The sequence below is a fragment of the Suricata suricatta genome, chromosome 14 (genome assembly GCF_006229205.1).
Source record: "Suricata suricatta isolate VVHF042 chromosome 14, meerkat_22Aug2017_6uvM2_HiC, whole genome shotgun sequence".
NCBI lineage: Eukaryota > Metazoa > Chordata > Mammalia > Carnivora > Herpestidae > Suricata > Suricata suricatta.
In genome coordinates, this window is record NC_043713.1 from 46639978 (window position 1) to 46662681 (window position 22704).

Below are 22704 nucleotides of genomic sequence, written 5' to 3' on the forward strand. Positions count from 1 at the left end.
TGAGTGGCCTTCTGTTACTCCAGTGGGTGACTTGCCAGAGTGCCATGCTTGGACCTGCTTGCCCTTTGGCTTTGTTGAGAATTCTGTGAGGTCTGGAGTGGGGTCAATTGTGTTTAAATTACATGTCCTGTCAGCAGTTACGCCACCTCCTCAGCTTTGCCTTTTTAGACTTCAGTAGATGGAGAATTTCCTTTTAGTCAGAAAACTAGAGTTTTGGAAAGAATAATAATTTCCCTGGAATCTTTAGGTGCATGGAAATAATTGCAATTCTTTTCAAATAAAAATGGGTGGAATTTTGCAGCTTCTTGCCAAAGATTTGATATGTAGCGTCATTGAGTACTTGTCACTTCCTCATTTGTATAGTTTCCCTCCCTTGTGGCCTAAACATATGACTTTGAATGAATCCTGATAGGAGTAAGTCATAATTTGTTTGAAAATACCTGAGAAATGAATTAAAAGTAATCTTGACCCCTTCAATTCCCCTCACATATACACCCCGCCTCTGGCCTGTTTTTTCTTTAGTGTTTTTAGGGCCTTTGGTGGGATTTGTATCTTGATGCTGAGAACCAACACAGACTGACTGACTGCCCTGCATATGTGTTGGTCACGTGCCACTGCCACTGGAGGGAATTCACTCTTCAATTCAGATTTTTTTTAATGGCTTTTCCAGGACGTATCTTGGGAGTCATGGTCGCTACTTGGTGGCCTCTGCTTCCCCACGGGACAGATGACTGCAAGGCCGAGGAGGCCTGCGGCCCTGGCCAGCGTGGTGGAGCCCAGTGGCTGTGCTGTGATGATTCATACCGCACCCTCCTCCCCTTCTGAGTTTTCTGGCAGCCTGGTGACTCTCACGCGGGAAATATGAGTGGCTCTTGAGAAATCTTTTATTTTTCTTTTAAGATTGCTGAGGTGGTTTTCCTTAAAGCCAGCACATTCCTTGCTTTCTACTTAAATCTTGAGGATGAGGTGTTCCTTCTTCTTCTTTCTTAGGGTTTATTGGGGGTTTTGGTTTTTCTTTGATGTTACTCATGATGGGCTGACGTGAATTAACCTAAATACATATGGAAATGATCTTTCATTATTTGGAGGTTATATAGTTTCTTATGCAGCTGTGCAAAAATAGTGCCTTAATAATTGCAGACTCACGCACTATCATGTTTGCTTTCCTCTACACTGAATCTTGGTGATCCTTACATGGAACTATAGCTTCCTTTCGACAGTAAACTAGCAGGAACTAGGAATTGTGTAAATACGTAATTTCTATTACCTCCTTCGTTGACCGACTTGAGAAGCCCATTTTAGACATCTTGTCAATTTTAATTAATATTTTCCAAATTGTTCAACTAACCAGTGCCTCTTGCTGTCACTTCATTTTGCAGGTAATGTTGGAAGGTTTTATAATACTGATTGAATGGGTGCTTTTCACTGTTGAAATTTCCGTTGGCCTTGGGGCCCTGAGGAACTGAGTTTTGTGTCGACTCTGTAGGTGTTCGCCCAGTCCTGCATCTGGTACGGAGAATGCGGAATTGCATCTGGAGAGAAGAGGTACAACTGCAAATATTCGGGGCCGCCAAAACCCCTGCCGAAGGATGGGTATGACTTAGTGCAAGTAAGTTTGTTCCCTTGGGCACTGGGGACACAAAATGCCAATCCAAGATCATCTGTAATTACACCGTAAATATCACTGAAGGGGTGGGGCTGAAACAAACAGGCTTAAATCTTACCCCAAATACTTCTCTGGGGCCACGCAGCACCACAGAAGGTAACATAAGTCCTGAGGCTTGAGTTCTTTGGGACTGACTCTACACCTTTCTAGTAGTTTCCACATAGTAGGTTACTATGTAGGTACTGACCTTGGTCCCGCAAATGTTCTTTGCAGCTTCTTGAAAATATACTGGAAGTTAGCTTTTTTTCGGTTCCTGGATTTCAGGACTCACATGGGCTGTGCTGCCAAGTGACTTGGACTTCCTTGCCCTCTGTTTATTTTAGTGATTCCTCTGTGAACTTTGGTTGCGACCAGGATTCTGTTCTCTGTTGCCTTTTTACCATTCCTGGTACACAGGGATATTAGAAAAGAACTGGAAAAATCAAGGGGAAAAGTCTGGTTTTCGAGACCTCAGTAATATAAAACCAAGTGACATGGTGGCAGATCTCCTCGACTTACTTGCTGCTTTCATCTGACTCCCCTGGTGTGACTAATGGAAGTATTAAATAGCATTCGGGTTAAACTTAAACAGAAAGTTGAAAAGGTCAAACTGGTTGTCAGGGGAGGGGAAGGAGCTTCCAAATACAAAAAAAAAATTGAAATAACTCTACTGCTTCTACTTTTGTGACTCCCTCATTTATCAATAGTGAAGTTGATAGCCCTTGAAAAGAATCCTCCAAGAACTTTGCAAACACATTTCTTACCCTTTTGTACCTGCAAAGGACTATCTGAGTAAACTTGCCTTATTGAGTCATGTGTGTTCTTATTTGGCTCTGCTCCTCACCGTGCTTTCTCACCCAACAGGAACTCTGTCCAGGATTCTTCTTTGACAGTGTCAGTCTTTGTTGTGATGTGCAGCAGCTCCAGACACTGAAAGACAACCTGCAGCTGCCTCTACAGTTTCTGTCCAGGTAGGTTGATCACCTGGCAAACAAACCAAAAAACAAAAGATTTTGGGCTCTTGTTAACTAGTGACATTCTGATTTCCTTTAAAAAAATTTTTTTTTAAGTTTATTCATTTTTGAGAGACAGAGCACAAGCAGGGGAAGGGCAGAGAAAGAGGGGGAGACACAGAATCTGAAGCAGGCCCCGGTCTCTGAGCCATCAGCACAGAGGCTGACACGGGGCTCGAACCTACAAGCTGTGAGATCTGACCTGAGCTGAAGTCGGACACTTAACCAACTGAACCACCCAGGTGCCTGTACTGATTTCCTTTTAAAAGTTGGTTTCCATTTTATCTCAAGAAAGCAATCTTATGACTTCTCAGAAATAAAGGATAATTTCTCTATAAAGTTAATAGTTATCAGATTTAGTTCTCTAACTAGTTACACACAGAGCTGATGTGTGGGTTTCCTCTGAGATGTCCTCACCCAAGGGACCCGGTCTTTTCATACTTGAGCCTCTGGGAACCATGGGGAGGAGAGGTTCTGGTGGTCCTGACAGGTCTGTGACCTGAGACCCTCCTCCACGCGGTCCTCTGCATCGCCCCCCTCTCCGCCTCACCCCTGGATGGCAGGTGGTTCTCTCTTCCTGCAGTGACCTGAGATGCAGAGTGCCAGGCCTCTGTAGAGCTGGCCGTTGATAGCTCTCAACACAACTGTTCTGGCAGAGCTGGGTGGTTTTGTCAACATTAGTTCGCTGTCCAGTCTGGTCTGTTCTCTATGACCAGGGCTGTGAAAAGGGTTGCATAATAGGTGTTCTTCTCTGAGCTTGCTCAGCAGTTCTCAGATGTGCAAAAGAACTAGCTGGTGGTGGTCTGTAGAACAGCACATGGTGGTATCTTTCTAAATTTGTCACATGGAAGCACCCTGATAAAGCATTCTGTTAAAGGACATAGGAAGAGGGGGCAATGCTTCTCTATGCACATATAACTGCAGGTGACGGATCCATCCACATCCTCTGGGAAACCCTACATCTTCCCAGAAGTTTGAATGGACAACACAGAGTAGAACCCCATCCCTAAACTGTCCTTGTAGGACAGTGTACCCTATAATAATAGATGGAACAGCTGAGAATCTTGGGACCAGTGTACCCTGTGGAAGGCTAGTGGCTGGTGATAGAGCCAGACTGGAGCCGTCATTCAGTCAGAATACACTTGTTTGGCACCCACCCTTGGTGAGGCATTATGGATGGAAAGATAACCGAGATCAGAAGACAACCAGATTTTCTCTGTGTTGTCGGCTCTGTTTATAATAGCAAATAATGAGAAGCTAACATGTGCAGCTGTCAGAATTGATGATTGTGGAGCTTCAATGTAGTAACAGGGAAAGAGGTTTGTGATTCACAGAATGTGGTAGGAATCTGTGCACCCCAGGAGCAGTGTTTGTTAGAATGGTATAGCTGTTCCAGTTCTTGTCACAGTAAAGCACAGGGCTCCTGAGAGCAAGTCACTGTGCATGTCTGCTCCCTTATCTGACCAGGGGCTTTGAAGGCTGGGACCACCTTCCCTGTTGTGTGTCCTGTGGGCACCTGGACCGGGTCAGAGTTGAGAGGCATCTCAACTGGTTGTGCAGTGAGAATGCAGGTCTAATGAAGCTGTAGCTTTTGCAGATAACAGTGAACCAAACTGGGGAGAGAGTTCTCCCACCTAACAAGTCACCATTAGAACCTGAAGGACAGCAGACAGCTTATGGTCCTCATGAAAACATGGGTGCTACCAGAGACCATGCAGCCAGAGAACACTGCTGCTATTCTTATGCCTTCCTCTCAAGTCACGGGGATTCCTCTTGTGTTTAGAGAGGTCAAGGTAATCCCTCTTGATTACCTTGGGGTAATTATCTGGGGCTTGAAGAAAGCCCTTTAGTAGCAAGTTGAAAATGCTAATATGTGAGTCTCATTTTCCCCTTGTTTTTCTTCTTTCATTAAAAAAATTTTTTGGGGGGCGCCTGGGTGGCTCAGTCGGTTGAGCAGCTGGCTTCAGCTCAGGTCAGATCTCACGTTTCTGGGTTTGAGCCCCGCGTCAGGCTCTGTGCAGACAGCAAGCTCAGAGCCTGGAGCCTGCTTCCGGTTCTGTGTCTCACTCTCTCTGCCCCTACCCCTCTCATGCTCTATCTCTCTCTGTACCCAAAATAAATAAAACATTAAAAAAAATTTTTTTTAAAGGCTTATTCATTTTTTTGAGCGAGAGACAGACACAAGAGGGGGAGAGGCAGAGAGAGAGAGAGGGAGACACAGAGCTCTAGGCTTCGAGCTGTCAGCACAGAGCCTAATGTGGGGCTCGGACCCACGAACCATGAGATTATGACCAGAGCTAAAGTTGGACACTTAACTGACTGAGCCACCCGGACGCCCCTCCCTTGTTTTTATTCTTAATCAGGATTGTCCTCATGATGCTCTTAAGTTCCTTTACTTCAAGACAAAGAAGGCATGTCTATAAATTGCAAAGCACAGAATTCAGAGAAGCATTTTTGTCTTTCTGAAATTGCACCTGGACAACATAATTTGTAGTAATTAGGGCAGTTTTTAAGGAGACATCTTTAGGGGTTCCTGGGTGGCTCAGTCAGGTGAGCGTCTGACTTTGGATTAGGTTATGATCTCACAGTTCATGGGTTTGAGCCCTGCTTTGGGTTCTATTGCTGACAGCTCAGAGCCTGGAGCCTGTTTCAGATTCGGTGTCTCCCTCTCTCTATCTGCCCCTCCCCCACTTGTGCTCTGTCTCTGTCTCAAAAATAAATAAAGTACAAAAAATAATAAAGAGACATCTTTGTTTTAACACGAGATTTTAGGTTTATATTTTTTTATGAATTTTTTTTAATGTTTATTTTTGAGAGAGAGACAGTGTGAGTGGGGGAGGGCAGAGAAAGAGGGAGACACAGAACTGGAAGCAGGCTTCAGGCTCTGAGCTGTCAGCACAGAGCCCAATGCAGGGCTTGAACTCACAGATCGTGAGATCATGACCTAAGCTGAAGTCAGACGCTTAACCAACTGAGCCACCCGGGCGCCCCAGGTTTTAGGTTTAGAATTGCTGGGCTTAAGAAGCCCTTAGATAATATACTTGTCACTTTATAATAAATTTTAAATATTCTTTGTTATACGTCATCTTATTGCTGGCCCTACTATCTGTGAGATCAGACAAAATATAGTTTACTTTTTCTTTAGATGCCCATCCTGTTTCTATAACCTAATGAACCTGTTTTGCGAGCTGACATGTAGCCCCTGGCAAAGTCAGTTTCTGAATGTTACAGCAACTGAAGATTATGTTGATCCTGTAACAAACCAGACGAAAACAAATGTTAAAGAATTACAGTACTACGTTGGTGAGAGTTTTGCCAATGGTGAGTAAACTTTTTTTTTTGGTGGGGGTGGCAGTGAGTAAACTTTTAATTTTTTTTTTTTTACAGTTGGTATCAGGACACTGGGTCAGGTTATTCCTTTTTGTTGTCAGCTGTCTGAAAATGACCATTTTAAATTCCACTGGCCATGAAATGTGAGTTGTTGCTTAGCATGTATGTAGGACATGAGCTATAACCCATAAAACAATCTTTTTCGAAGTATTTGCTCAGTCCCTTCCTAACTGGAAATTTTTAGTGTGTGCAAGTTTACTTTTCTGTATATTTTAGAAGCCTTTAGAACTTTGTTTCTAGTGGACATGAATTGTGTAACTTCATGAATTAATTGTAAAACTGAAGAGAGGGTATGGAAGGGTGGAAATGGAGAGGGAAAGCAGGAGGGGAAATTTGAAGAAATACATCACTGAAAGGGAGAGTAAGCAGATACCACAGTAGGAGAAAAGGATCCCTAACAAGTAGAAATCATAGGATAGTCTGAGAAATACCATCTAGTGTTTGCTGAAAATGATTGAATTAAAAGGGTCTTGAAACAATAGAACACAAGGAGGGAAGAATGAAAAGATTAGAATTAGAACCAGGTGGCTCTATTAATGAGAAATAGTCGTTTAAATGAACTAAATAGCAGATTTGAAACAACTGAATAAAGAGTGTGGCCACGAACATCTATAAAATAAGAATTCAGCGTATAAGAGCAACATACAGACTTAATTGTAATGATCATTTAAAAATGTAACCAAAAATTCAGTAGAAAAATGCAAATAATAAAAAATATATATGTAAATTAATGTTAGTTAAAGTAATTAATTAAAAGATTGTCTTCTTCACAAAAGCAATAAAACAAAAAGCAGAAACCATAAGTGAAAAAGCAGAAACCATAAGTGAAAAGATTTATAAACAATTAGTATCTAGAGCAGTCACTGAAACGCAGATTAAAGCAGTGAGCTGCCATTTCACACATCAGATTCGCACAAATATAAAAATTGGTCAGTTCCAGATGTTAGTAGGATATTCAAGCAATAGGAATGCTAATATACTGCACCACTGGTAACCATAGCCTAATAGGAGTGTTTGAAAACAATTTTGCACTACCTGGTAAAGTTGAGGATAAATATACCCTCATTCCAGAAATTGCCGTAGAGAAACTCCTAATGCACATAAACAAAGAACCGTATAAGAACATTCATTGTGGCACTTTTGTGATCATCAAAAAGTGGAGACATTAGGAGAATGAAAAGACCAGCACAAACTGGGAGAGAGTATTTGCAGAAGACACATCTCACAAGGGACTATTACAAAATATATGAAGAACTCTTTTTTTTAATGTTTGTTTATATTTGAGAGAGAGAGAGAGAGACAGACAGAGTCCGAGCAGAGGAGGGGCAGAGAGAGATGTAGACAGAATGTGAAGCAGGCTCCAGACTCTGAGCTGTTAGCACAGAGTCCAACATGGGTCTCAAACCCACGAACCATGAGATCATGACCTGAGCTGAAGTTGAACACCTAAATGACTGAGCTACCCAGGCACCCCAAAATAAATGAAGAACACTTAAAACTCAACAGTAAGAAAGTGAATGACCTGTTTGGGAAATGGACAAAAATCCTGATCAGACACCTTACCAAAGAAGATACATGGATGGCAAATAAACAAATGAAAAGATGCTCAACATTGTATGTTATTATGGAATTCCAAATTAAAACAACAGTGAAATACCACCATGCACCTGTTAGAATGGCCAAAATCCAGAACACTAACACCACCAAATGCTGGTGAGGGTGTGGAGCCATAGAAACTCCCATTCGTTTCTGCTGGGAATGCAAAATGGTACAGCCACATTGGAAGACAATTTGACAATTTCTTAGAAAACTAAAAATGCTCTTACCATATGTTGCAGCAACCATGGTTTTTGGCATTTACCCCAAAGAGTTGAAAACATATGTCCACATAAACCTTGCACAGCCTGTTTGTAGCAGCATTATTCATAATTCACACCAAGATGTCCTTCAGTGGGTAAACAAATAAACTGGGGTACACCCAGACAATGAAATATCCTTCAGCACTAAAAAGAAAGGAGCCATCAAGCTGTGAAATGACGTGGAGGAACCTTAAATCTATATTACTAAGTGAAAGAAGTGAATCTGGAAAGCCTACATACTGTATGATTCCCTACATACTGTATTATATTCTGGAAGAGGCAAAACTATGGAAGACAGTAAAAAGATCAGTGGTTGCCAGGGACTAGGGGAAGAAGGGGTGAATAGGAGGAGCATAGCGCATGTTAAGGACAGGGAGACTATTGTTTAATACTGTTATAGTGGGTGTGAGTCATTATACATTTGCCGAAACTTCTAGAATATACAACACCTAAGGTGAACCCTGAAATAAACTGTGGACTTTGAATGACAATGATGTGTCATTGTAGGTTCATCAGTTGTAACAAATGTATGTATACTCTGGTGCTGTTGATAGTAGCGAGGTCTTGTGTTGAGGCAGGGGGTATGTGGGAATTCTCTGTACCATCTGCCCAATTTTACCATGAACCTAAAACTCCTCTTTAAAAAGGCCATTAATAGGGGCGCCTGGGTGGCTCAGTCAGTTGGGCGTCCAACTTGAGCTTAGGTCATGACCTCGCAGTTCACAAGTTCGAGCCCCACGTTGAGCCTGCTTTGGATTGTGTGTCTCCCTCTCTCTCTGCCCCTCCCTTGCTTGCACTTGGTCTCTCTCAGAAATGAACATAAAAAAATGTTTTTAAATAAAAAGTTTATTAATAAATAAGTAAAATAAGTAAATGGAGGCACTAAATGCTAATTAAGAGGAGAATGGGTAAATCTATTTGGGGCATGGTCATCATCTATAATGGAATATTTAAAACTGTTAAAATGTATCAATTAGTTGTATCACTCACTTGAATTAAAAAGTTGAAACTGTTACAGGCTATATGTAGTATGTTGTTTATATTAAACAGTACTACATATCGATAGATATAGTGTATCGTGAAAATACACAAATATATATGGGAAAGATAAACATCAAATTCAGGTTGTGGTTTTACCTTAAGCAAGGGAATGTATTCATAGGTAAGAGTATTCAGGGGACTTCAACTGTATCTATAGCATTTTGGGTTTTTTTTTTTTAATGTTGAGGCAAATGTAAAATAAGATTAATGTAGCTGAGTGCTAAATACATGAGAATTGTATTATTTTCCATATTTTCTGTATGCCTAAGATATTTAATAAAATAAAAACCCAAAAACCAAATACTGAGCTGGAAGATAGTGAGAGAATTACCTAGAAAAAGTGCAGAGTTATAACAATCTGGAATCATTAAAGAAGTGACATGGGATAATGTGAGGAGCTCCAGAGAAGGAAAAGAGAAAGTAGGGGAGAAATAATAAGCAAAAGGATAATGGCCCCGGGTTTTCCAGATTAGATGAGAGAGAAGTCCTTAGACGTAAGGGCAGAAAATGAATCCTGAAGCCAGGTAAATTAAAAAGAAAGAAAATACACAAAAACCAGTTGTATGTCTTCATTTGCAATGGACAGTCTGGAAGTGAAATTAAGAAAATTCCATTTTTAATAGTATCAAAAAGAATGAAATACCTAGGATTTAACAAGAGGTGTAAAACTTACATTCTAAAAACTGTAAAACATTACTAAAAGAAAGGATCTTAGTAAATGGAAATATATTCCATGTTGATGGATCAGAAAACTTAAAAAAATGTTAAGGTGGTTACTTCCTAAATTGATGTACAGATTCAGCGCAATACCTGTCAGATTCCCAACTCATTTCTTTGTAGAAATTGATAGATTGATTCTAAAATTCATGCAATTTCAAGGGACCCAGAATAGCTAAGACAGTCCTGAAAAAGAAGAACAAAATAGGAGGACACACACTTCCCAATTCCAAAATTTACTACCAGCCAGTGAAAATCAAGACAGTATGGCTCTGGAATAAAGATAAATGTATAGAACCGTGAGGTATAATGTAGACCTGTATATCTGTGGTTATCTGATTTTTGACAAGGGTGCCAAGTCCATTCAATGGGGAAAGAATAGTCTTTTCAACAAATGGTGCCGGGAAAATAATAGCCACATGGAAAAGGATGAAGTTAAATGCTTACCTCACACCATAGACAAAAACTAAAATGGATCAAAAACCTAAATGTAAGAGCCTAAACTAGAAAATGCTTAGAAGAAAACATAGGAATAAATCTTCCTGACCTCAGATATGACAATGAATTCTTAGGTATGACACCAAAAACATGAGCAACAAAAGAAAAACATAGATATGTTGGGACAGATCAAAATAGAATTTTGTGCTTCAAAGGACACCATCAAGAAAAAACAAAAATATTTGCAAATTATTTAATCATTAAAAATCTTGTATCTAGAATATATAAAGAACTCTCATGACTCAATAAGTAGATAACCCAATTTAAAATGGGCAAATGATCTGAACAGACATTTCTCCAAGGACATTATACAAATGGCCAATAAGCACATGAAAAGATGCTCAGAATCGTTAGTCATCAGAAAAATGTAAATCAAAACCACAGTGGGATACCACTTCACACCCATTAGGACAGCTAGAAGCAAAAGGTCAGATAACAAGTGTCAGGAGGATATGAAGAAATTAGAGCCCTCATACACTGCTGGTGGGAATGTAAAAAGATGCAGTTGCTTTGAAAAATAGTCTGGCAGTCCCTGAAACAATTAAGCTTAGAGTTGCCATATGACATAGCCATTCTACTCACAAGAGAAGTAAAAACATATGTGAAACATATCTGCACACAAAAACTGTACCCGAATTTTATAGGAGCATTGTTCTTAAAATCAAAAGGTAGAAACAATCCAGATATCTATCAGCTGATCTGTAGATAAACAAGTGTGGTATATTCATAGGGTAGAATATTATGCCACCATTAAAAGGAATGAAGTACTGATACATGCTGCAGTGTGGGTGGACCTTGAAAACCTCATGTTAAATGGAAGAAGCCAGCCACAAAAGACTGCATATTATATGATTCCATTTATATGAAGAGTCCAAAGTAGGCAAATGTGCTATAGAGATAGAAATAGATTAATGGTTGCTTGGGGGGTTGGGGGAGAACATGAGGGAGTATTAGCTAAAGAATACAGAGTTTCTTTAAGATGATGAAAATGTTCTAAAATTGTGGTGATGGTTGCACATATCTGAGATTAGGCTAAAATCATTAAATTGGAACTTCAAATAGTTGAATTGTGTGGTATGTAGTTATATTTCAGTAAAGGTGTTAAAATCCATACATAAATACAGCATAGAAAAACTTTAAAACTCCAGACAAGTGTCTTAAAAAGAAGTAGAAAAAATAGTCAAATCATTTCAAAAGAATACCAGTTGGAGATTTTCTTACCAGCAATGATAGAGGCCAGAAGGCAATAGAATAATCATAGTTCTAAAGAAGTCATTTTATCTGAACTTCCTTTCGAGAGTGAGGGTTAAACACGGCGAATTTATCAGTATCTCAAAGTTTAGGAAAGAAGATCCTAGGCAGTTTCTAACAGGTAGATGTGATATCTAAATAACGTGTCTCTCCTTTGGATGGGGGGCCCCCCCGAATGTAGGGTGATGAGAGGCTGGCAGCTGTGCTGGAAAGGTGAGAGGATTCACCTGAGGGAGAACAAGGCGATAGAAGTTTACTGAATACACCACAAGGGAGTGGTGGGCAGGACAGACAGAAGCTGCCTGCAGCAAGGTGGTGGGGAGGGGGCAGCTGCTCTTAAAGGGGGAGGAGGAGGAGGTATAGCGATGTATGGAATTCTCCCTTTTTTTTCCAGTTTATTTATTTTGAGAGAGAGAGAAAGAGAATGAGCAGGGGAAGGGAAGAGAGATGGGGAAAGAGAGAATTCCCAAGCAGGCTGTGTGCAGTCAACATGGAGCCTGATTTGGGGCTCAAACTCACAAACCAAACCCTGAGATCATGACTTGAACCAAAACTAAGAGTTGGAAGCTTAACTGACCGAGCCACCCAGGTGCCCCTGTAATTCTCCCTTTTTCGGTGACCATGCTTAGCTATAAGTAGTCCTTTGGTCTGTTAGGGCCTATGGCTATTTTGAGGTGGGTCAGCCGATGGGCCTTTTCTGCATCCATTGCTCCAGCCCATTTGCCTGAAAGCGGCCTCTACAGTAAGGACTGGTAAATGAATGTTAATATAGGACCCATTACTACTACTTCTTTATGAGCAAAGCATCACAGACATTATCCTTATTTTGTGTGTTGTCTTTATGTGTAGTAAAATAAAGCCAAGAGAGTGAGTAGTATTAGGTTTGTTCACATGTGACCTCTTGGCTAAAACAGTTTTCCCCTCTAAGTTCCAAACTCTTCAGCTATATAGTTTCCTGCCCCAGATTTCTGGAGCTGACTTCATTGAGTGAAGAGCCACTAAGGTTCTTACTTCTTCCTCAGCCTTAGTCCATTCTTCTCTGCACTGGTGGTAATACTTCTCCCAGCACCTGTGAGCTACATGGGGTGATGTGTGCCTCCTTGTGTGCTTTTTATGTTTTAGTTTCTTGGAATCTAGCCCAGCTTGCTAGGGCGATAAGCCTCCACTCCTGCCCGTAGTGTGTACTGTCCCGCCTACCAGCCCATGGCTTCGGATTGCGGTGTGTATGGGCTGAGTTTGCATTTGAGAGGCCTTTTGTAAGATCTTCTCTGCATGTGTTGAGTGCTTTTGCCTTCTTCCTCCGCCAGCCATGTACAATGCCTGCCGGGACGTGGAGGCCCCCTCCAGTAATGACAAAGCCCTGGGACTGCTGTGTGGGAAAGACGCCAGAGCCTGCAATGCCACCAACTGGATTGAGTACATGTTCAATAAGGACAACGGCCAGGCACCTTTCACCATCACACCCATTTTTTCAGGTAGACGCCCAAGTTCTGCATATTTATGAAGTGGTTTTAAAGCCCAGGAACCTTAATCTGCAATAGGAAGGTAAACAAATTCAAATAACTGGTTTCTGGACTTGCCCTCTGGTGAGAGGTAACTAGAACATTTCCCCTGGCCCTGGTTAATTTAGGGGGCTAGCAGGCAGCAAGGATGGAGGAGAAGGAATTGCCTTCTGGCGTTGCTGCCTCATTGAAAGAATGAGCCTGGGTTTTTCTTCTTTTCTTTTTTAAAAAAAGACTGAAGCATTACAAAGGCCTTTTTAGGAGCTCTGGAATAATGTCAGGATCTCAGCAACAAACCTTGTGCCCAAAGGTATTTGAAGAAACTTAAAATTTTGCAGGACTAAGCAGCAAAACTAATTTGATCAGCCAGAAACCTCCAGTCCTTTTTACTCTTACGGTCATGTTCTGTATGTCAGTATACTTATCACTAGGTTTAAATATAATTTAATACAAGCTTTGTCATTTTTTTTATTGAGATATTCACTCAACCCCATTCTCCATGCAGATCTTCCAGCCCATGGGATGGAGCCTATGAACAATGCCACCAAGGGCTGTGATGAGTCTGTGGACGAGGTCACGGGGCCGTGCAGCTGCCAGGACTGTTCCATCGTTTGTGGTCCCAAGCCCCAGCCCCCGCCCCCTCCTGTGCCTTGGAGAATCTTGGGCCTGGATGCCATGTACGTCATCATGTGGACCACCTACATGGCATTTCTGCTTGTGTTTTTTGGAGCATTTTTTGCTCTGTGGTGCTACAGGTAAGTCGTTTTGTTTATTCCCCAGGGCGAGAAGAGCAAGATTATTCAAGTGGTACCTCCAGCTTAATGAAACCAGGAAACAGATATCACGTGACTACCACTCTCCATGAATTCCTTTTGGCTTGCAACTAGTAAACAGTCAGAGGCCTGGTTAGATCATGAAGTTGGTTTCATTGATTTGTTCAAAATGATGAGTGATCGAAAGCACCGTGCCTTAACCACCCATTCTTTAACAGAAATTGGAGGAGTGGAATCTGATTCAAATCTAATTGAATGCAGTGCTTATAATCCTTTTATATATTCGCACCTTGATAAGGACAGTATGTTTTCTTTAACTTGTTATTTTGAAATAATGTCAGACTTACCAGGAAGGTGCCAAAATAGTAGAAGTTCCTATGTGTTGTTACCCAGCTTCCCTAATGTTACAACTTATGTCAGCCATACTGGGTGACGATCAAAACCATGAAAATAATGGTATGGTATGATGAGCTACGCCCCAAACTTTATTCAGATACCACCACCTTTTCCTCTGACACCCTTGTTCTGTTTTCAGACCCCACTCCACACTCACTTTTTATTTACCACTCCCCCAGTCTGTGACAGGTCCTCAGTCTTTCCATTTCTTTCATGGCTTTGACACTTTTGATACGTACCAACCAGTTATTTTGTAAAATGCCCCTCCCTTTGGCTGTATCTGATATTTTCTACTGATTAGACTGAGGTTATGTGTTTGACCAGAAGATCACAGAATCGATGTGTCCTTCTCAGTGTATCATACGTATTGCTGATACCTGATCTCCACATGTCTCTTCCCTGGTGATGTTAACCTTGATCACCTGGTAAAGGACATGACTGCTGCGTTTCCCTACTGTAAAGTTACTGTTTCTCCTTTTGGAGTTTATAAGTATCTTAGGAGAGATAGGTCAAAACTCTGCTAAGGCTTAGTTTCTCCTCAAGCTGTCAGCCACTGATTTTAGCCCTCATTGGTAGATCTTGTCTACAGCAGTTACTACTGTGGTGTTTGCCGAGTGATTTGGTGATTTTATGATTCCTGTCATTTCTTCTGCATTTGCTAATAACACTTATTCTGTATTGACTGTTGTCCTTCCTGCTCTACTTATTTATTCAATTAGATTTACATCGTGGACCTTTTTTTATTTATAGTTTATTACCAAGTTGTTTTCCATATAACATCCAGGGCCCTTCCCCGCAAGTGCCCTCCTCCATGACCATCACCTCCTTCCCTTTTCCCCCTCCCCTTTCAGCCCTCAGTTTGTTTTCAGTATTCAAGAGTCTCTCATGATTTGCCTCCCTCCTTCTCCCCAACTATTTTCCCCCCTTCCCCTCCCCATGGTCTCCTGTTAGGTTTCTCCTGTTAGACCTATGAGTGAAAACATATGGTATCTGTCCTTCTCAGCGGGACTTATTTTGCTTAGCATGACACCCTCGAGGTCCATCCACTTTGCTACAAATGGCCAGATTTCATTCTTTCTCATTGCCATATAGTATTCCATTGTGTATATAAACTACATCTTCTTGATCCATTCATCAGTTGATGGACTTTTAGGCTCTTTCTCATGGACTTTTTTTTTTTAATTTTTCAGGTTCAGTCGAATACTGTCATTGTTTCATTGCTCAGATCTTTCTAGTTTTGAGCATTGGAAGGACCTTCTGATTGACTCCTCTGGCTTTTGTTTTTGTTTTTTACCATGCCCTCACCTTTCTCAAGCCTGTTTCCATTTCCTGGAATCACAGAATACTCCAGGCTCATCCCATATGTTCTCTGCACCAGCCCTGAAATCCACTTCTTCTGCAGGAGCCCTGGTTCTTTGTGTGGGTGACTGATGTTAGAGCACTGTTCCAGGTGTGCTTATTGCTGCCACACGGCGGTGTCCACTATGTTCACTGAGAGACACAGAGCATGAGCAGGGGAGGGGCAGAGAGAGGGAGACACAGAATCTGGAGCAGACTCCAGGCTCTGAGCTGTCAGCACAGAGCCCACCGTGGGGCCCGAACCCATGGACTTCGAGATCATGACCTGAGCCAAAGTTGGACACTTAACTGACTGAGCCACTCAGGTGCCCCAATGTTCACTGTGTTTTCAAAGGACCTGAAGTTTTAAACCTAAATGAAGGCCACAAGGTGAAATTATCCTTTATCAATTTGTTTTTAATATCATCTTCTATTTTCTCCTGAGACTGGTAAGCAGGAGGACCTAGAGCAAGGGAACCTGGGAGGAAGAAGGCAGCAATTAGGCCAGAAGGAACTAGGGTGAAGCATTGAGCTTTTAATGGGCCTACAGGACTGTCAGGGGACTGGCTTCCTTATATCAAAGATCCACTAATACTGTCTATGTGCTTTTGTTTTTCAGAAAACGCTATTTTGTCTCCGAGTACACCCCCATTGATAGCAACATAGCGTTCTCTGTAAATGTCAGTGACAAAGGTAGGCACATTTGTCCTCAAATGGTTAGGATTACATTTGCATGAGTGCATGTTTCCTTAGCAAATGTTCATGCGCTGTTGTAGGACAGGATAATTAGGGGCTGGGGTAAGAGCTGTAGAGGGGCAGGCGTAGCCACAAAGGTGGATGGGGAGTGCCTTGGACAGAGTGCTCAGGGGACTTTTCTTGTGTGTGAGCATCGCTCCTCTGTGGGGTGGAATGGCAGGCACCATCACCGTGGACAGGTGAGGAAGGTGCTTCCTGAGCAGATAGGTGCTGGGGGCGGGGGATGGCGGGGGCCAGATCTCCTGCCATCCCTGGTGTGACCACTGTTCCCAGCGCCTGTGTAAGTAGCTGACGTTTACCCTGTTCCGACCTTCAGGAATGGCTTGGCTCTTAACCTCCACTCTCTCTTCCTTTCCCGCTCTTCCAGGGGAGGCGTCCTGCTGTGACGCGCTTAGTGCAGCATTTGAGGGCTGTCTGCGGTGGCTCTTCTCGCAGTGGGGCTCTTTCTGTGTCCGGAACCCGGGCTGCATCATCTTCTTCTCCCTGGCCTTCATTGCCGCCTGTTCTTCAGGCCTGGTGTTTGTGCGGGTCACGACCAATCCAGTGGACCTGTGGTCAGCCCCCAGCAGCCAGGCGCGCCTGGAGAAAGAGTACTTTGACACGCACTTTGGGCCTTTCTTCCGCACGGAGCAGCTCATCATCCAGGCCCCCCACACCAGCGCACACACTTACGAGCCTTACCCCTCGGGATCCGACGTGCCCTTCGGACCTCCGCTTGACATCGAGGTCTTGCACCAGGTAACGCGCTCTTAGCAGAAATCCATTCTGGGGAGCCAGGTGGTTTGTTTGCTCGCGTTGACACATTGACCGGTTCTACTTGAAGTGGGCTTGGGGCTGAATGTGATGATATATCTTGAAAATCTTAATGGTAAAAAGGTAAAGATGCTTTTCATTTACTTTTCAGGAAAGTGAATGGTGGATGTTGAACTTCCTGAAAATTGACTGTAGATTGCTTTTGTATTTCCTTCATGTAGCAAGCCTTGCTTCTTTCTTGAAATTGAGAGGAGCTTTTCTCTATCAAAGCAGAATGTATTTATATTTTACCTTAGGAACTTATTAAATTTTTCCCTTGGCAATTGAAAAGTAATGTGCCAGTAATGTGCCAATGGAATGAAGCCTCTCTAACACTGTGCTGGGGGCCTACGCAGGAGCTGCTGCTGGTCACCCTGTAGGAATGAATTTATCATTTCTGGAAGGTGGGCCCTGGCCTGCATTTGGTAGCAGGTGCATTTGGAAAGAGATCCATCCCATTCTCTTACAGAGGCCTTTGAACCTTCCTGATCTCCCTTGTCACACTTGACCTGGAGAACTCTATCTATGAATAAATGGCATCTGCTTATTTTTTTAATGAATGGTTGCTTGATCACATGATTTTTCATTTAAATATTGCTCTTGCCTACAGAAAGTCTGGTATCTTGAAAAACATCAGAATGGTCTCAAGACTTGAACAGAATCTTTTCTCCACTGAGTGTGTTACTTTTTCTCAGCTGTTGCAAAAGCCACACAATGTGGTCATTTGCCTCCAGGAACATATTCTCTGTTGGGAAATACGGGGATGTACATAAATAATCCTAGTACAGCACAAAGCAGTAGGTAGCAGTAGTTAGGGGGTGTCGAGAGAACCAGGCACGTTGCCCCAGGCTCTCTTCTGTGGCCCTGTTGTTAAAGCTGCAGAAGGGTAGAATGGCAGATGTGCTCGTATCCTGCCTTAAGATCTGTCCTGATGTTGGAGTCCCCTCCCTGTCTCTCCGGATACCTTTCAGGAAGGTCTCCTTCCCAGCTTGCTGTCTCTTAACAGTGGGCCTTTGCTGTCATCAGATATTTTCCCATAGCATGTCTTAGTCCTCTCCCTTGTTTGAGGAAGGTTTTTCTGCAAATACTTTAAAAAAAAATTTTTTTAATGTTTATTTTTGAGAAAGACAGAGCATGAGTCGGGGAGGAGCGGAGAGAGAGGGAGACAGAATCCGAAGCAGGCTCCAGGCTCTGAGCTGTCAGCACAGAGCCCAGCGTGGGGTTTGAATCCATGAACCATGAGACCATGACCTGAGCCAAAGTCAGACACTTAACCAACTGAGCCACCCAGGCACCCCTTCGCAAATACTTTTTATCTTCTCACCTGTCAGGGCAGTAACATTTAGTCACAATCTGAGAGAAATCGATGTGTTTCTGGGTTTGTTTACTTTTAAAATCTTCTTGCAGGTTCTTGACTTACAAACTGCCATCGAAAATATCACTGCATCTTACAACAATGAGACTGTGACACTTCAGGACATCTGTGTGGCCCCCCTCTCTCCCTATAACAAGAACTGCACCATTCTGAGTGTGTTAAATTACTTCCAGAACAGCCATTCCATGCTGGACCATAAAATAGGAGATGACTTCTTTGTGTATGCAGATTACCACACGCACTTGCTGTACTGCGTACGGTACGTGGCGGGACATGGTCGTTGGTCGGCCCACCAGCACCCGAGCACTTGCTGTTGTCGCACATGTTAGGTGCCAGAGACCTAGTGGTGCGCACGCAGGGGCACCTGCCCCGCGAAGTGCGCACTCTGATGGAGGGAGGCCGACAGTGAATAAATAGACACCTGCCCTGATGACAGTGGAGAGGAGAGCTCTGGGAAGTTAAGCCTGAGAAGGAGATGGGGGGCAGTGGGGGTGTGCTGCTCTAGGTGGAGTGGAGATCTGCACAGACAGAAAGGAAAGGAGGGAGCCTGTGAATATCGGAGGGGGAGGTGTTTCAAGTAGACAGGCAGGAAGCACAAAGGCCCTGGGGCTGGAGCACTCATGGAGTATTCCCGGTGTATAATCAGGGAGTGACTTTTAACTCGTGCCTGATTTGCTAACACATGATTGCATCTGCTCCACGGCCACTGGTCTCACAGTACAAGAACAGAAGCCTCTAGTGCGTTTTCTTGTCTTTCAAATATAAACTTCTACCACAATGTCTAATTGTTTTTAAAAATGCAGCGTCCCCTTGAGAAGTAAGGGCAGCTTTGGGGTGCAGTTCAGATTGGCAGGCACTGAGGAGGCACGTCTAGCGGGGTGGACGGTGTCTGTCATGTGCACTAATCACGGAGCATCTGTTTTCAGTCACCTGTAAGGTGGCCTGGAGCCCTGGTCCCCTAGCAGAGAGAGCAGCCTGCGCTGGTGGGCCTGCTGTCCCTGCAGTCCCTGAGCCGGCCTGGAGACCATTGTTCAGCCAGACAGCCACTGTGGCTGTTTTGTCACTACGGGGACAGAGAAATTATTCCTGGTCACTTGTGAGTGTGCTGTCAGCTATTCATATCTCCGGAGCCAGCTACTGTGACATCTGGTCTGGTTTTATTTTGGCTACTGGGGTGTGACTCTTGAGCTGGGTAAGCCTGGTTTGCCTTGTTTCAAGGAGCTTGCCTCTAAAAATCTGAGCTCCCCCCATAAAACAGTAAGGGCACACCCATATCCCCTAACCCAACATCCTCCACAGGGTGGATGGTACAGGGCGGCTGTGGTCAGTTTCACAACTGGAAAAAAATAATATTGTTCAATTTTTATATTTAAAGGAAAAAGCTATTTACTTCCAGTCTTACAGAATGGAAGTCAACACAATTTTGACAGGGAGATGCACGAAGACTTGTGCTCTGTCCGAGGTGGGGTGTGGTTCAGATCTGCACAGAAGCGCTGCCTGGGCCTCTTCTCGCCCACGTGTGGCTCTGCGTGCTGCGTGGTTGCCATTCTGTGTCTCCCGCTCTCACCTCCCTCCTCACCCTCCAGCTCTGCGCGGCTTTTGCCCTGGAGGTGTTGTAGGAGCGGCACACCCGGTGCCCCCAGAACCAAGCACAAATCTCCTGTCCCTGGAGCCCCTGTGTCGTGTAATGGCGCCTTTGTCGGCTTGAGGCTGTATCTCTGCATCCTTCCCCATCCTCGCATAATTCTTGTGGATTTTAACCTGCTGGGTGAGATCTCAAGTCCAATGGGACGATGGGGCTTGGCCTCTGGCTGCATCCCTGCGGCCGGTGTGCCCCAGAGAGGTGATCCGACCCCTCAGGGCATGAGCCCATCAGCTGTGGGCTCCAAAGGGCTGTGGTTCGGGTTCTACGTGAGACCCTGCACCTGTGCTCAGCAGAGTCCTGGCTTAAGATGTGTCCTGAGACGCTGGTTCCTCCGCTCGCTGTTGTCACTGCATTGGCCTCATCTGGGCCCTTGCACAGACCTCCCGACTGTCTGTGGGCTCTTCCTCCCCTTTCTTTCCCATGTCCAGCCCTCCTGCTTTGCTGCCTGAGTCCTTTTTGTAAAACGGCTCATGACACCCTTTCTTTCATTGCCTGTCCCTCCCTCTTTCCAGCCCCATCCCTTCCCTCTGAAGTCCTCCCCTCTGTGGGTGCACATGCTCTCGACAGGACTCTGGTGTGGCTCCTCACACTGCCATCCTGCTGCTCTCTTCCCACGCATGCCCACTCTCCCTCTTTTGGTGGCAGTTTCCTGTGTATTGTACTCCCTTCTCTGTGCTCCATGCACCGCGTGACATCCTGTCCCGGGTGCGCCATGCCTATGTGCTAACGACCATGCCATGCTGTGTTTTCGTGCCTCTCACTGAGTGGTTCTGAGTTCCCATGCTGAACCACATTCACCTGTGGAGCCACAGAGCCCACATCCTGAGGATATAGTCAGCCTCTTTAACTGTTTTGTCTGCAAATGTTTAGGTCTCTGTGATGTCTTAAGGCTTGTAGTAACTGGGAGGTGTCTTCTACACTTCTTCTTAGGGCTCCTGCCTCTCTGAATGATACCAGTTTGCTACATGACCCTTGCCTGGGTACGTTCGGTGGGCCAGTGTTCCCGTGGCTTGTGTTGGGAGGCTATGATGGTAAGTAAGAGAAGCTTCTCCTTTTCCCATTAGATGAAGTAGTCTTGGTTCCTTCACTAGCAGTCAAGTGCTGATTATGAAGATTTCATAAATTGAGCAGTCTTATTAATTTCCTATCTCTTAAATCCCAAGTACATTCTCTCTTGGGCTTTGGCTTTGGGTTTTGTTCTGGATCTAAAAGAAGTGGATGGTGTTAGCCTTCCTAAGGTCCCAGTTTGGGAAGCTGTCAAAAGCTGGAGACCCTTCCCCAGATTCGTGCAGCTCTGCACGTCCGTGTCATCCGTTATGCAGCATCAAGGTGTTCATGGAACCCTTGAAGCTCGTCCTCAGAACCCTTGGGGAGTCTGTGGACCTCAGGTTAAGAACGTCTGTAATGGAAGAGAGAGAATATGCAAGACGTGGGGAAAAAGAAACAAAGGTGATCCAGTTCTTCCTCCTGAACCAGTTGGTTGAGGATTGTTGGGGAGGGGCAGTCGGTTTGCTCGTTAACTGGTTCTGGTGGTGCCTTGGAACAGACTGTACCAGGCATGATGGGGTAATGGTTCAGGTGACACCTTTGGCGTCTGAAGCCAAAATAGGCAGTTCAACAGGTTTTTCTCCAGACCACAGAAGAGGCCAAATAGATGTTCTTGCTGGTGGGAAGGGAAAGATTATATCTGTATTTAAATTTTCCTCACCTCATAAAATGGGATTTTTAAGTGGGGGGGGGCGGAAATAGTGTCCCCAAATGGCAAGCCACAGCCATCAAAATTAAATTTGATCTCTTACCTTATTCTTTCTATCCAAATAAACTTCAAGTATATAAGAAGTAAAACTTAACTAAATATAAGAAAATGTAAGTAATATAAGAAGTAAAACTTATTAAAAATCTATAAGAAGATATAGGAAGAATTTTTTAAAAGTAATTTTTAAATGGAGAAGGCATTTCTAAGCAAGACACAAAGCCCAGAAGCACAAAAGGAAACATTAATGAATTTGACTACATAAGAATTTAAAATTCTGGGGCCCCTAGGTGGCTCAGTCAGTTAAGCGTCTGACTCCTGATTGTAGCTCAGGTCACAGTCTCATGGTTAGTGAGATCGAGTCCCCCTGAGCAAACAACGAAGAGCCTAAGATTCTCTCTCCCTCTCCTTCTGCCCCTCCCCCTCCCTTGATAAATAAACAAACATTCCATTGCCAGATGCAAGTCAGCACTTGTTTTTTAAATTCCTATGTGGAAAACAAACATAGTTAAAAAGAAAAAGAAGGAAAGCAATAAACCAGATGGGTTAAAATCAGTATATGTAACAGACAGTGTGTCCTTAATATATGAAGGGCTCTAGGGGGCGCCTCAGTCAGTTAAGCGTCTGATTTTGGCTCAGATCATGATCTCACAGTTTGTGTGTTTGAGCCCCGCATCAGGCTCTGCTCTGACAGCCCGGAGCCTGGAGCCTGGTTCGGAATCTGTGCCTCTCTCTCTTTCTGCCCGACCCCCACTTGTGATCTCTCAAAAATAAATAAACTTAAAACAAATTATATGAAGGGAAGGGCTCTTGTGAAGAAAAGAAAAGGCTAACGAAAGAAAAGTGGGCAAAACCATATGAAAGTGAACAAAAGAAATACAAATGGCTGTTAATTATATGGGGAAAATGCTCACCTCACTCCTAGATAGTGAAATGTATCTCACTTCAATCTTCCCCCTA

The 22704-nt window shown here is 43.6% G+C and overlaps 1 protein-coding gene across 1 annotated transcript in view; it reads left to right on the forward strand.

Annotated features, from left to right (window-relative positions):
* NPC1 (NPC intracellular cholesterol transporter 1) overlaps positions 1-22704 on the forward strand; it is a 53820-nt gene that overhangs the window by 14452 nt on the left and 16664 nt on the right. Inside the window, exons 2-10 of the mRNA XM_029922985.1 lie at positions 1487-1609; positions 2510-2616; positions 5804-5979; positions 12722-12889; positions 13422-13671; positions 16043-16116; positions 16547-16917; positions 18379-18605; positions 20922-21022. Coding sequence (XP_029778845.1) covers positions 1487-1609; positions 2510-2616; positions 5804-5979; positions 12722-12889; positions 13422-13671; positions 16043-16116; positions 16547-16917; positions 18379-18605; positions 20922-21022 — 1597 coding nt within the window. The remainder of the gene's footprint in view (positions 1-1486; positions 1610-2509; positions 2617-5803; positions 5980-12721; positions 12890-13421; positions 13672-16042; positions 16117-16546; positions 16918-18378; positions 18606-20921; positions 21023-22704) is intronic.